General features: G+C 40.5%; 1 protein-coding gene across 4 annotated transcripts in view; it reads right to left on the minus strand.

Moving 5' to 3' along the window:
- ASCC1 (activating signal cointegrator 1 complex subunit 1) overlaps window positions 1-14,144 on the minus strand; it is a 116,049-nt gene that overhangs the window by 101,351 nt on the left and 554 nt on the right. For 3 of the 4 annotated variants that reach the window (XM_032424013.1, XM_032424012.1, XM_032424011.1), the window contains exons 2-4: window positions 12,105-12,246; window positions 10,527-10,626; window positions 6,172-6,269 (exon numbers count right to left, since the gene is read on the minus strand). In XM_032424013.1, the coding sequence (XP_032279904.1) occupies window positions 6,172-6,269; window positions 10,527-10,626; window positions 12,105-12,216 (310 nt within the window). In that variant the 5' untranslated portion in view covers window positions 12,217-12,246. Of the gene's footprint in view, window positions 1-6,171; window positions 6,270-10,526; window positions 10,627-12,104; window positions 12,247-13,989; window positions 14,095-14,144 lie in introns of those variants that run through there. The other variant, XM_032424010.1, reaches the window with a different exon arrangement.

A 14,144-nucleotide genomic window follows, 5' to 3' on the forward strand; every position in this document is an offset into this window, starting at 1 on the left:
TTTAAAAACAGAATATCCTTGGGGTGCCTGGGTGGCTTAGTCAGTTAATCGTCCAACCCTAGATTTACGCTCAGATCTCAGGATTGTGAGATCGAGCCCCGCTTGTCGGGCTCGTGCTGGGCATGGAGCCTGCTTAAGATTCTCTCTTCCTCTCCCTCTGCTGCTCCCCCTGTTTGTGCGTGTACACTCTCTCTCCCTCCCTCTCTGTCAAATAAATAATCAATCAATCTTAAAAAAAAAAAGAAAGACCACCTCATGAAGTAGAAAAATGAGTTAAAAAAAGCTATATAGCTTCATAGCAAACCCTCATACCTTGCAGGTGGGAATGTAAAATGGTGCAGCAGCTATGGAAAAGTATGGCTGTTCCTTAAAAAGTTACAAAGAGAACTACCATATGTAAAAAGTTACAACGAGAACTACCATCTGCAATTCCACTCCTAGATAGAAATCCAAAATAAGTAAAAGCAGGGCACCTGGGTGGCTCAGTCTTTAAGCGTCTGCCTTCGGCTCCGGTCATGATCCCAAGGTCCTGGGATCAAGTCCCACATCGGGCTCCCTGCTCAGCAGGAAGCCTGCTTCTCCCTCTCCCACTCCCCCTGCTTGTGTTGCTGCTCTCGCTATCTCTCTCTGTCAAATAAAAAAAAAAAAAAAGAAGTAAAAGCAGGTATTCAAGGGGCGCCTGGTGGCTCAGTCAGTCAGATCACACTCTTGATTTGGGGGTCATGAGTTTGAGCCCCACATTAGGGGTAGAGTTTACTTCAAAGAAAAAAAAAAGAATAGATTTTAAAAAATAATATGAAATAGGGCGCCTGGGTGGCTCAGTCATTAAGCGTCTGCCTTCGGCTCAGGTCATGATCCCAGGGTCCTGGGATTGAGCCCCGCATCAGGCTCCCTGCTCGGCGGGGAGCCTGCTTCTCCCTCTCCCACTCCCCCTGCTTGTGTTCCTCTCTCGCTGTGTCTGTCTCTCTGTCAAATAAACAAATACAATCTTTAAAAATAATAATAATAATAATAATATGAAATACAAGAAAAATCCTGAAGAAATTTTTTTAAAAAACAAAACCCAAGCGTCCAAAAAAAAACTCGTATACGAAGGTTCAGAGCAGCTCTAGTCGCAATACGAAAAGGTGGAAACAACGCAGGTGTCCAACGGATAAATGGATAAACAAAACGTCCCATCTCCATACAATGGAATAGTATTCAGCCCCCCCCAAAAAGAGAATGAAGTACAGATACATGCAAAAATATCAATGAATCTTGAAAACATCACATTCAGTGGAAGACACCAGATAGAAAATGCCACTATATGCTTCCATTTAAGAAAGTAGCCAGAACAGGCAAATGCAGAGAGACAGAAAGCAGATTAGTGGTAGGCAAGGACTGGAGGTACGGAGGAATGGGACTGGGAAGTGACTGCTTAATAGGTATGAGGTATCCTCCCTTTTGGGAGGATAAAAATGTTCTGAAACTAGATAGTGGTGATGATTACACAACACTGTAAATGTACTAAATGCCACTCAATTCAACACTTTAAAATGGTCCAAATGGGAGGTCCCAGGCTGGCTCAGTCAGTAGAGCATGTCACTCTTGATCTGGAGGTCATGAGTTTGAGCCTCACATTAGGTGTAGAGTTCACATAAAGAAAAAATTGTCAAAATGGTAAACTTTATGTTGTGTATATATTAACTACACACAAAAAAGTATGAACACTACATCACATAGAAATTCAAGCAACAATAAAAAGTTAAGAGCAATAAATGGAACTTTCTGTCATGTCAATTTTACCTCAATTTAAAAGAAGACTGTGGCAGGACGCCTGGGTGGCTCAGTCGTTAAGCGTCTGCCTTCAGCTCAGGTCATGATCCCAGAGTCCTGGGATCGAGCCCCGCATCAGGCTCCCTGCTTGGCGGGAGCCCTGCTTCTACCCCTCCCACTCCCCCTGCTTGTGTTCCTGCTCTCGCTATCTCTGTCTGTCAAATAAATAAATAAACTCTTCAAAAAAAAAGACGACGACTGTGGCAGCATTAGAGATTGACTACAGTGAAAAACCAAAGGCGAGTCTACTACAATATATATAATCCTATATGTATGAAAACAGAAAATTAAAGTAAAATGCTTATCTATACATTATATGGGTGGATACCAAATGTCCATGTTTTGGCATTAATTTGGCCTTCTCTGATCTGGGCTATGCCTTTATGTATAAATGAAAGGGGGGACGGCACAAAGCATAGCCCACTGTCTGCAAAGAAACAAAATCATTTAGGGATTACACAATTTCAATGTAAGCAGAGATTAAACCTCTAGGTCGTAGAACTGACAGGGCTTGGTTCAAAACAGCAACTAAGGAAAGGTGCAAAAGATATGAACAACGAACAAAATTGGCATTTCAACAGACCATTTATTAAAACTGTGAAAGACAGACTTATGAATATGATATAAAATACTGAAGTATTAACTGTAATAGTAGCAAAATCGGCTCTGTGCTTTAAAGACCACAAAGTATGTCCTTCCACGCAACTACAGAGATTAAATAATTCTATTTATTTATCCTAATACTCTCCATTAAAGCACGTGAAATTTTCTGTAAGAACAACCTTTCTATTCCTCAATAAGAATGAAAGTATCACACCCATTTTACTACAAGGAAACAAGACAGACATTTCTAGGAAAAGAAGTAGATTCTGAATGAATGGATTAACAGAAAGCCTGAGAATCATTTGCCTAAGTCAAAAATTGATAAAAGTGATAGCTGAAAAATATAAGTAGACATATGGTATTCTCTAATGGCATCATTTATATTATCAGACAGAATACTCAGAGAATCCAAAAGACTCAATGCTCAGTGAAGGGAAGTATCCATAACAGGTACTCAAATACTGTGCTAGAGAAATGCTGATAAAGGAGGGTTTGAAGGCAAACTGGGACAAAATTAAAGGAAAGTAAAAATTATCTCTGCCAAAGACCAAAAATTTGGTGAAAAACTAAATGGAAAAGGAGCAGAAGGGAAGGAAGCTTAAAACTCATGTTTGGGGCACCTGGGTGGCTCAGTCGTTAAGTGTCTGCCTTCGGCTCAGGTCGTGATCCCAGGGTCCTGGGATCGAGCCCCGCATTGGGCTCCCTACTCAACAGGAAGCCTGCTTCTCCCTCTCCCACTCCCCCTGCTTGTGTTCCCTCTCTTGCTGTGTCTCTCTCTGTCAAATAAATAAAATCTTAAAAAAAAAAAAACCTCAAGTTTAACTTGCCTTGTTCGTCTCCCCATCCTACTGTTTAGAAAAAAAAAAAAATACAGGTGCACCTGGGTGGCCCAGTCGGTTAAGCGACTGCCTTAGGCTCAGGTCATGATCCCAGGGTCCTGGGATCGAGCCCCACATCGGGCTCCCTGCTCGGCGGGAGGCCTGCTTCTCCCTCTCCCACTCCCCCTGCTTGTGTTCCCTCTCTCGTTATCTCTCTCTCTCTCTCTGCCAATTAAATAAATAAATAAAATCTTTAAAAAAAAAAAAACTCATGTTTTATGTTTTATTTCTGTAAAAGTCTGGTACAAAATGCTTAATCTATTCTTTTTCATTAAGAAGGTGGTTTCATCTCTGTAACACAGTGAACTGAAAACGGCCCTCACTGAAAGGTGCTCACCCTGATTTCCAGAAAAGATTCAAAGTTAATCAATTAATGACTAAAGAGCAAATACAATGAGGTTAGAAATATTCTACAAACACTAATATCTGAGAAGACCAGAATTTGCATGGCAAGTGGTCTAGGGACTGTAACAAGGGACAGATAGGAAAAAGAGATTTAAAGGCATTGACATTAAACTTTTAAAAACCAATTCTCTAACTATAATAACAATATCATTTTGAAAGCACCTTCCAATATCCCATTACCTGAGACTTCAAAACAGACTAGATGACCAGATCCTTGTTGAGAGGACAAATTAAAGCCTACTACATCATTTCCTTCTTTAGTAGCTCTAACTTGGGAGAAGCAAAAGAAAATGAATAAATGACAGCAAATACCACAACCTGTCTTAGTCTCACATTACAACTCAATTCACTCTAACCAATAAATTTGATTTTGCTGTACTTTACTTCCCTACAAGACCAATAGGCCCATTTATCCTCTTGTTTTTCAATTAAATTAGTTCCACTGAATTCTTACTTTTAACGATATGACACACTGGGTTTCACACTGAAATATTTGTACTTTCTAAGTCAAAATGGAATCTTTACAACCCACCTACCTTTTTCTGAATATGTTTTGGAATGACTCTGGCATCTTAAAATGGCTAAGATCTCCACATTTATAGCATATTATCATTTTTACTGCAATAAAAATTATTATAGGGGCGCCTGGGTGGCTCAGTCGTTGGGTGTCTGCCTTCAGCTCGGGTCGTGATCCCAGGGTCCTGGGATCAAGCCCCGCATCGGGCTCCCTGCTCCGCAGGAAGCCTGCTTCTCCCTCTCCCACTCGCACCTGCTTGTGTTCCCTCTCTCAATCAAATAAATAAAATCTTAAAAAAAAAAAAATTAAAAATAAATAAAATAAAAATTATTATAGTTACTATATGGATAGAAAAAATGAGGAGTATATTCAACTGTTAATAGTGATCATGTCTGCAGTTCATATTACAAGACTTCCCTTTATACTTCACATATAATTTCTGTAAGCTTTTGTTTTTTTTGAAAGCATGTATTAATTTATAATCAGGAAAAAACTAGATAATGAAATAAACTTTACTGCAATTATAAAATTCAATATTTGTAGCTTGAACTTTATTTTTTTTTAAAGATTTTATTTATTCATTTGAGAGAGAGACAGAGACAGAGAGCAGAAGCAGAGGGAGAGGGAGAAGCAGACTCTCCACTGAGCTGGAAGCCCGACATGGGGCTCAATCCCAGGACCCTGAGATCATGACCTGAGCCAAAGGCAGACGCTTAACTGACTAAGCCACCCAAGTGCCCCGTAGCTTGAACTTTAAAACTTAAGGAAAGACCTGGGTTTTTCTATCTGTAATTCTAAAGAGCTGAATATTTTATTGAAATTCCTTCAAAAATGTCATTAAAGTTCTCATATTAGTGTCTGCTGATGCTACCAAAGGGCTGGGGAAAACTCTAGCATTTGCTGCCCAACACAGGAGTCCACATGCAACCAGTTAAATGAAAAGTTAAATGAATTAGAAAGAAATGGGATTAAAAGTTCAGTTCCCCAGTCACACTAGCCACATTTCCAGTACTCATGATCACATGTGCTAGTGACTCCCGCACTGGACAGTGGAGGTAGAGAACATTCCCATCATCACAGAAAGTCCTTTTGGGCAGTACTGCTCTACACTCACCTGCATCGTATCTGTCATGATGACTGTTCTTACAGAGCACAAAATGAGAAGAACACTAGGAATTTTTTTCCCCTAAAACTTAATAAAACCTATGGGTGTTTATAAAAAATGTATTATTGGAGGCTGCTGCACTTACTTGACTTTGAAAGAGTCCTATCGTTTTAGAATGAGTTTTTTTGTTGTTGTTGTTAAATTTTGTCCCTACAGTGCCCTTCACTCAAAGCCATCTTACAACACAAGCCTGTGCCCTGGGTTCACAATGATGCTTGGTACAGATCCTTTCTGACTTGATTTATACTGAACTATTTTTCCTCGCTTGAGCAGTTACTTGATTCAGGTTATTTTAATTGTTACTTTTATAATATCCTTCCCAGTCTACAAAGCAAGGTAAAAGCAAGAGAACCCTTCTGGAAAGGGCTGAACTTTATTGCAAATCTGCTGACCTCACTGGTTTTCTCTAATTCTAACTTGAAACAATTCACAAACTCCATTTCAAGCTGGTAAAGCATGAAATTATTCTCCTAATACACAACAAAATCTGGTAGCTTTATAACATCAGTACACAGTGAAGTAAAAAAGTGAAGGCCCAGATACTCAGTCAAGATAAGGTTGTATAACTACATCTTTCTTCATTTGGGAGACTGATACTGATATATCATAAAAAGGCCAACTGCTGCAGAACCCCACAAAGAATACAGTCACTATTCAATCCTACCCAGGGACACTAAAAAAAAAAAAAAAGAAAAAGAATACAGTCACTAAATACCTCCATTGGGTCACACTAGTCCATACTCATGCAAAAGTGATTGCAAATATAACTTATATATACCAAGTCTCACCAATTTCTCCTTCTTGTCCAGGCTTAGGAATGCTAATAGATGTTTTGGTTTCCACTTCTAGTTTCTTCCTAGTGTCCCCTCTTTTGCCAACTATATGCCTATAATATAAAGAAAAATTAATTAATGGAAGGACATTAAGTCAAATGTACCAGAATAAAGAATTCCATCATGTTTAAATCATATGTGGCCACAGATACTCCCTTACAGAAAAGTGCTTCAGTAAGGCTTAATATTTGTAGAGAAATTACAAGTTGTATAGCTTTGTAGAATGTGCTGCATTGCACTCATGGGCAAAATGACGCCCTACAGTCAATTTAATGAATAAACAGAAATAACCATGCCATGCCCAACACCTGTTTGCTCTTCAATATTAGATTCAAAACATGGGTCTGCAGTTCACTGAAAAGAAAGCTGGCATTGTCTCAAAAGGCACTTCTAGCAACCAGTGGGTCTACAGTTTGGGGAAAACGTTGTCCTTTAGAGAGCAAATTAACTATATTAGGAGTTCATTGTAAAAGAATTATCCTTGATTAATAAAATAAGGGTAAAAAGCTTAGCAAAGAGACGAATCCAACATTTAGGAGAGATTATCCAGAATAGCTTCAAAAGCAAAAAGAGAAAACAAGTAACCCTCAAGCTGAATTCAGCACATACATGTTTTGTTCAGGAGATTTCACCTAAAAATTGGGAAATTTCACCTAAAAATATAGATTTCCAGGTTCTTTGGAAAAATTAGAAGATCTGACAACCCATGGCAATAATGGGCTGGAGCTTACTCTCGTCCCTAAAAATGGAACATGAGCTTATCACAATCCCTATCACTCCCTACTCCGTTTCATCTACTCTGCTTCAACCATCTAGTGACTCCTTTACATTAATTGCCTGGGCCTCCTGGAATAAATAATTCTGACAATCCAAGGTTATCCTCTGGAACCCACAGTAATAACATGTGTTAAAGTAAATGAGACTACTGGATCCCAGGAGAAAAGTTTCAGAGTCTAGAAAGCACTAAAGACTCAAAGACAGGATTATAAAGAGAAAAAACTTCCCCATCATCAACAGTATTTCGGCTTCTATGATTTCAATTACAGTGCCCAAGAATATGGGTGACTAGGTCTAAAACTGTGTATTTGTTTTTACCTGGAATAACCAGCCCAATTATTTCCATTAAGATCTACTGTAGTAAGCCAGGTTAAAAAAAAAAAAAAAAAAAAAAACAGAAAACAAGATGTTTAGAAGAGGACTGAAATGCCACAATTTCCCTGTAGTTTTTCTCTGTGTTGTACTCTGTTGGCACCCACTTTGTCAGGCTTTTGTCTTTCCAGGCCTTATCAATAAGGGCTACTTACACTCAGGCTACTGTTGGTTAGCATGTGGCTAATAGAGAAGCCTCTTACAAAAAGCAGCTGGCTTGGAGTGCCCCGCTGGCTCAGTCCGTAGAGCATGCAACTCTTGATCTGGGGGTTGTGAACTCAAGCCCCACGCTGGAGTGTAGAAATTACTTAAAAATAAGATCTTTAAAAACACACACAAACAAAAGTAGCTGGCTCAATGTGTTATTAACAGTCTAGGCATTTTTTTTTTTTAAAGATTTTATTTATTTGAGAGAGAGAATGAGAGAGAGAGAGCACATGAGAGGGGGGAGGGTCAGAGGGAGAAGCAGACTCCCTGCTGAGCAGGGAGCCCGATGTGGGACTCGATCCCGGGACTCCAGGATCATGACCTGAGCCGAAGGCAGTCGCTCAGCCAACTGAGCCACCCAGGCGCCCCCAGTCTAGGCATTTTAAAAAGGAAGTGGTTGAAGTTAAAGAAGTTTTAGACTCAAGTCTTGGGCAAGTCATCTAACCATTCTAAACCTATTTCTTCACTTTCAAAAATGGAGTGAATAATACCTAAGTATAATAAAGTTGTGAGGATTAAACGTGATCATATATAAAAGGGCTTTCCAGTGACTGGCACGTAGCTCAGTACAGTCCATACCATCTTCATTAAGCCCATAATGGCATCCTTCCAATTTAGAGCATAGCCAGATTCAAAAGAGGTTTACATGGGGAGTCTAAAAAATTCACTACAATAATAAGAGACACACCATGAAAAGGTGACTCCTTTATTAAACATATAAGTAGAAATTCCTACCAGATCGAGTAGTTCTCAATCTTGGCTACCCACTTGAATCACCTGGGGGGCTTCAAAAACTAATGATGCCTCAGTCCAGCTCCCAGAGATTCTGATTTAATTGGTCTGGGGTGCACCCAAGTATAGGGAGTTTTAAAAGCTCCCCAGGTGATTCTAATGTGCACCTGATGTCGAGAACTAATATATTACATCTAGTCCATGGACAGGTGTTACAACCATTAGGATATTATCATAAATTAGTTTGCTCAAGTAATTTCTTCCTTGATCCAAATGAACCTACGGAAATGATTAATAAGAAAGAAAGCTTCCTGGGGCACCTGGGGGGCTCAGTCGTTAAGTGTCTGCCTTCGGCTCAGGTCATGATCCCAGGGTCCTGGGATCAAGCCCCACATCCAGCTCCCTGCTCTGCAGGAAGCCTGCTTCTCCCTCTCCCACTCCCCCTGCTTGTGTTCCCTCTCTCGCTGTCTCTCTCTGTCAAATACATAAATAAAATCTTCAAAAAAAAAAAAGAAAGAAAGAAATCTTCCTAGTAAATACTGTCTATTAATTACAATTGAACAGAACCAATACCTAATCTAACATGCAAGTCATCTAGAATACAATGAATACTTAAAATATATAGAATTCAGAAGATCATCAAGTTGGAATCAGACATCTAAGGAATTTTTACACACCTTAGTGGTGGCAAATATACACATTAAGGAAAATGGTTACACAGATTTCATCAGGAAACAGAACCATGACTTTCTAAAATCTTGTTTCTTGGAAGAAAATGTCACTGGAACCTTAAAGGAAAATGAGCTGTCAGATTTAGCATTTGGTTTCCCATCTGGCCACATTCCAAGAAAAGAATTTCATCCTTAATAGGTGTTTCAGAATATTTTCAAGATTGGTGAAAATAAAATGATTTGCTTCATGGAGCTTAAAGGTATATGATTTCATATTTGCAGATCTCCTTTCATAGAGGAGCTTGAACACTTAATTAACCTTGTACAACACAGAAAAACAATTTACACAATTCCTAGACCAGCCTATCTTCAGAGGTGTAAACCTAAAAGAAGCCAGTTAATCACATAAGCTGACTATGTTTGTTTGTTTTTTTTTAAAGATTTTATTATTCATTTGAGACAGAGAGATACAGAAAGAGAGCATGATCGGGGGAGAGGCAGAGGGAGAGGAAGACTTGGGGCCTGACCCCAGGACCTGGAGATCATGACCTGAGCCGAAGGCAGACGATAAGCTAACCATGTTAGTGGTGAGACAGAATGTGGGCAAGCAAGCAAGCAAGCAAGCACCGACTGAAGTGAGCAAAAAGTTTCCAAGCAAATTCATAATGACAACCTTGAAGAAAGCATACCAGTCTTTGACAAACATTGGAGATTAATGGAACACATTCCTGCCTTCCAGAAGTCTCCCATCTTGTGAAGAAGACATCCAATAGTACGCAAATAAGTGTAAATACATGGCTGAAAAATTCTACAAAGGAAAGGTAGAGGATGTTATGAAAACATATGGTAGTCAGTGTGGTTGGAAGGGATGATGGTGTCAAAGCAAGGCTCTCTAAGGAAGAAGAATATAACTAGGTAAGGAAGAGAGATTATAAGGCAAAGGAAACAGCATATGCCAAAGCTCTATGGCAGGAAGGAACAAAGCACACTTCAGGAACTGAAGAAAACTAGCTAGGCTTAAGTGCAAAACCAGAAAAAGAGTGGTATGAGTTGTGACTGAAAAATACAGGGCTGCCTAAGTCACATTCAAGATTCCATCATTCCAATGGAACAGAATTCCATCTTCAATGGAAGGATGTTGACAGATTTAAGCAGAGGTAGTAATCACATTTGCCTTTTAGAAAGATCATCCCACCCTCAATGTGAAGAACTGATTGGGAGGAGAACAATAATCAATGTGGACAGCCTAGTAAGGAGGCTATATGAAGTAATCCACAGAAGATGCAGCAGGGTGCTGGTCTTTCAGTAAAGAATAAGACCAATGGTAGATTCAAAAGATATTTAAGAGGCAAAATCAACAGGACTTGGTGATACATTTGGAATGGTGAAATTGATCCATAATCAGTCTTTAGAAATTCTAGGACATAAAACACTAAATTGTTTTGTCATTAGTAATTAAGCACTGCAGTAAGTATGGAAAAGAGTCAGCTTCCTGCTGAGTTTCCTGGAAGTGTGTCCCATGAAGCTGGGGGGTGGGGGGGCCTCACTCACTTGTAGAGCAAACTGGGGGCCTTCACGGTACACCGGAAACCTTGCTGGGTCTGCACCACCTCGTAGGCATCACAGGGCTCCTCTGCACATTCCACAAAGCCTGCAGAGAAACCATAACACCTCCTCACAGCTGCTGCTCTGTGGACAACAGTCTTACAGCCCAACACTTTATATTGCAGAACACTGCTCTGACAGTCCTTCCAACCTGCTCTTAGAAGAAAATTAAAAAACACATGACTAGGGGCGCCTGGGTGGCTCAGTCGTTAGGTGTCTGCCTTCAGCTCAGGTCATGATCCCAGGGTCCTGGGTTCGAGCCCCGCATCGGGCTCCCTGCTCAGCGGGAAGCCTGCTTCTCCCTCTCCCACTCCCCCTGCTTGTGTTCCCTCTCTCGCTGTGTCTCTGTCAAATAAATAAATAAAATCTTAAAAATAAAAAAAAGAACCTTGGAAAGATAGTATATACATACCACTATTTAACTGTTTTCTCCCAAAACGCTAAGACACAATAAAAATTTTTTTCTATTTTTTTATAAAGATGTAATTCACATAACATCTTCTTACAGTGTGCAAGTAAGCAGTTTTTAGTATTAAGACACCAAATTACTTCAGTGAATGAGACAGGAATGGTAGCAGGAGAACTTACTCCATTCCACCAGGCGAAGAGACAGGAGGGTCAAGTAAAGAAGGTCAAGTCCCCAAGGCTGAAGGGAAACAATGGGGAAAACCAGAAGGAAGACAAAACCCAAGGCTTAGGGCATGATGGAAGAACTTATAACGCTTTTTTTTTTTTTAAAGATTTTATTTATTTATTCATGAGAGACAGAGAGAGAGAGAGAGAGGCAGAGGGAGAAGCAGGCTCCCAAGGAGCAGGGAGCCCGATGCGGGACTCGATCCCAGGACCCTGGGATCATGACCTGAGCCGAAGGCAGACGCTCAACCATCTGAGCCACCCAGGCGCCCCGATGGAAGAACTTATAAACCAAAAGGAAAAGGAAGCAGAGAACCTGAAAGGCCCTATTTATGCATTAAACCCAAGCCCAAGTTAATTGGCTTGAAAATATTCATAATCCATCCCCACTGTTTAGCTTACTTCTTAAAATTATCCCTATGTAATAATAAAGTTATGTCAGTTGTATATTTGGAACTGCCCATATGAGTGCAAAGAAGAGACAAATAACAACATTAACAGTATTAACGGTTAATATTTTGGGGCACTGGACAAAATACATATTTCCTTTATTTCAACAATTTATATATATTATTTCACAACTTTACAGATAAAGGAACTTAATTTTGTCACAGAATATTCATGGTTAACATTGTTTACTAAAATTACCCCTTGTTACATTTAAGCCTCTGCACAAAGATGAAACATGATTTAGGAAGTACAAATGAGAATGCCTCATCAAACTGAAAATCACCAGTCCCCTTAGACATCAACACAAATGGAGCTAGATAGAGGCCAAACATCTCAAATTTCAGTGCTCACACAGAAACACTATGAAACAAAACAAAGCAATGCTTCCATAATGCGAGAGAACATTGTACTGGTATCTGACCAAAGAGCAACTAGGATTACCTTGATAGAAGTCTTCATCATCTTCTTCATGTTGGTAAGTCTGTTCTTGGACGGGATTTTTTCTGTAAATTCGTCCACCAATTCTTACAAGCTGTGGGCGCAGAACTTCCATATTTTCTCCAAACAATATTCTAGTGAAATCCTGAAAAATAAATGATCACCTTACCTTGTTTTAATCAGAAATGAAAACCGTATCTCTATTTTATGGATCATTATGTAATTGGGACATCAGGTCACAGCACCTCCTAAACAAAAGCAGCACTGTTTCCATTGGATTTCCCTATCTGCAAGGTGTTTTAAGTCAATTGCTGTATTTTCCACAACAGCACTCCACTCCTGGCTCACTCTAGACAGTAATTTGTTTTTGTTTTCAAAGGTTTTATTTTATTTTTTTTAAGATTTTATTTATTTATTTGATAGAGAGAGACACAGCGAGAGAGGGAACACAAGCAGGGGGAGTGGGAGAGGGAGAAGCAGGCTTCCTGCGGAGCAGAGAGCCCAATGTGGGGTTCGATCCCAGGACCCTGGGATCAGGACCTGAGCCGAAGGCAGACGCCCAACGACTGACCCGCCCAGGTGCCCCACAAAGGTTTTGTTTTTAAGTAATCTCTACAACCAACATCAGGTTCGAACTCACAACCCCGAGATGAAGAGTTGCCTGCTCCACTGACTGAGCCAGCCAGGTGCCCCTAGACAGTAATTTGTAACTATTTCAGCACTCTAAGAAAAGGTGATTAAAAGATACTCAGCCCTCTCTATACAGCCTGTCCATGACTTGAAAGCATAGATGTCTCTTTATTATTTTAACCTCAAGGTTAAACCTTCTCTGTTTATCTAACCATTTGCTAAGGGTCTCACCCTTTTTATCCAGCATGATAATTCAGAAGATTAGGAATGTTTAGCACACTTATCCTTGGGGGGGGGGGGGGCGGGGAATAACCCCTAAGTACTTTTAGAGGTGCTAGAAATATATACCTCAAAATTAGATCTAGTTGCCCATCAAAACAGTTAAAATATGACGTAACCAAATGGTTCTTCAAACCAACACACTGCTGAGAGGAGGAATCCATTTCTATAGGCCACTACTCAAAAATGTACATCATGGGATGCCTGGGTGGCTCAAGTCATGATCCCGGAGTCCTGGGATGGAGTCTGGCATCCGGCTCCTTGCTCAGCGGGGAGCCTGCTTCTCCCTCTGCTGCTGCTCCCCCTGCTTGTGCTCTCTCTCTCTCTCTCAAATAAATAAATAAAATCTAAAAAAAAAAAAATGTACATCGTTCACTGAGAAGCCAAGCTTCTAGTCACAACTTAATGAATAGAGTTAAGGAAACAAAGATTCCTTATGGGTTAGCTGTGGTTAAGTTCAACCAATCTTCCTACTACATAGGTTACATAGTCTTGGAAGCCCAAAATTAAGAGTTCCTCCCAAAAACCTGACCAATCCTTATTAAATACACTAAGGCCCAATCCAATCCTCAGCAAGTAAGTCACTTTAATTTGCAATTTGCTTACAGAACCAAGAGGAGATTTTGCATTGTGAGAAATAACAACATAAAAAGTAACAGACTTGAATGATGCCGGGCATAATTAGCAACAATTTAATGACATTACACTCTAGTGGCCTATTCCCCCAGGACCTCACAAAAGAAAAAAGGCCCTTCACAAAAGAAGACTTTAATGTTTAGGTCGGACCCTCAGAGACAGCGAACTTCACCTGCCGAATTTCCCATACGACACCGGGCTATGAGGCTGTCTGAAAGAAGGGGGAATAACCAATTTAAACCCGCTTCGTGGTAGTCTGGGGAGAGAGGAGAGCAGAAAGCCTGCAATGCCGTGGGGAAGGTGAAGCCCTGAATCATAAAAGCAAGCAAAAAAGCGAGCTCACCAAGTCGAGTTAAGAGAGAGGAACTCTGGGGCGGAAGTCAAACCGCGGTAAGGCCAGGTGAGCGCAGGACCCGGAAGTCCTCTCTCAGAGCGCGTCCTCTGCACCTCTCCGCCCTGGCCACGCCCACCAGCGCGCGGGCGCCCGCACGCCGCCGC

This window comes from Phoca vitulina, unplaced genomic scaffold (assembly GCF_004348235.1).
Source record: "Phoca vitulina isolate PV1807 unplaced genomic scaffold, GSC_HSeal_1.0 scaffold29, whole genome shotgun sequence".
Lineage (NCBI taxonomy): Eukaryota > Metazoa > Chordata > Mammalia > Carnivora > Phocidae > Phoca > Phoca vitulina.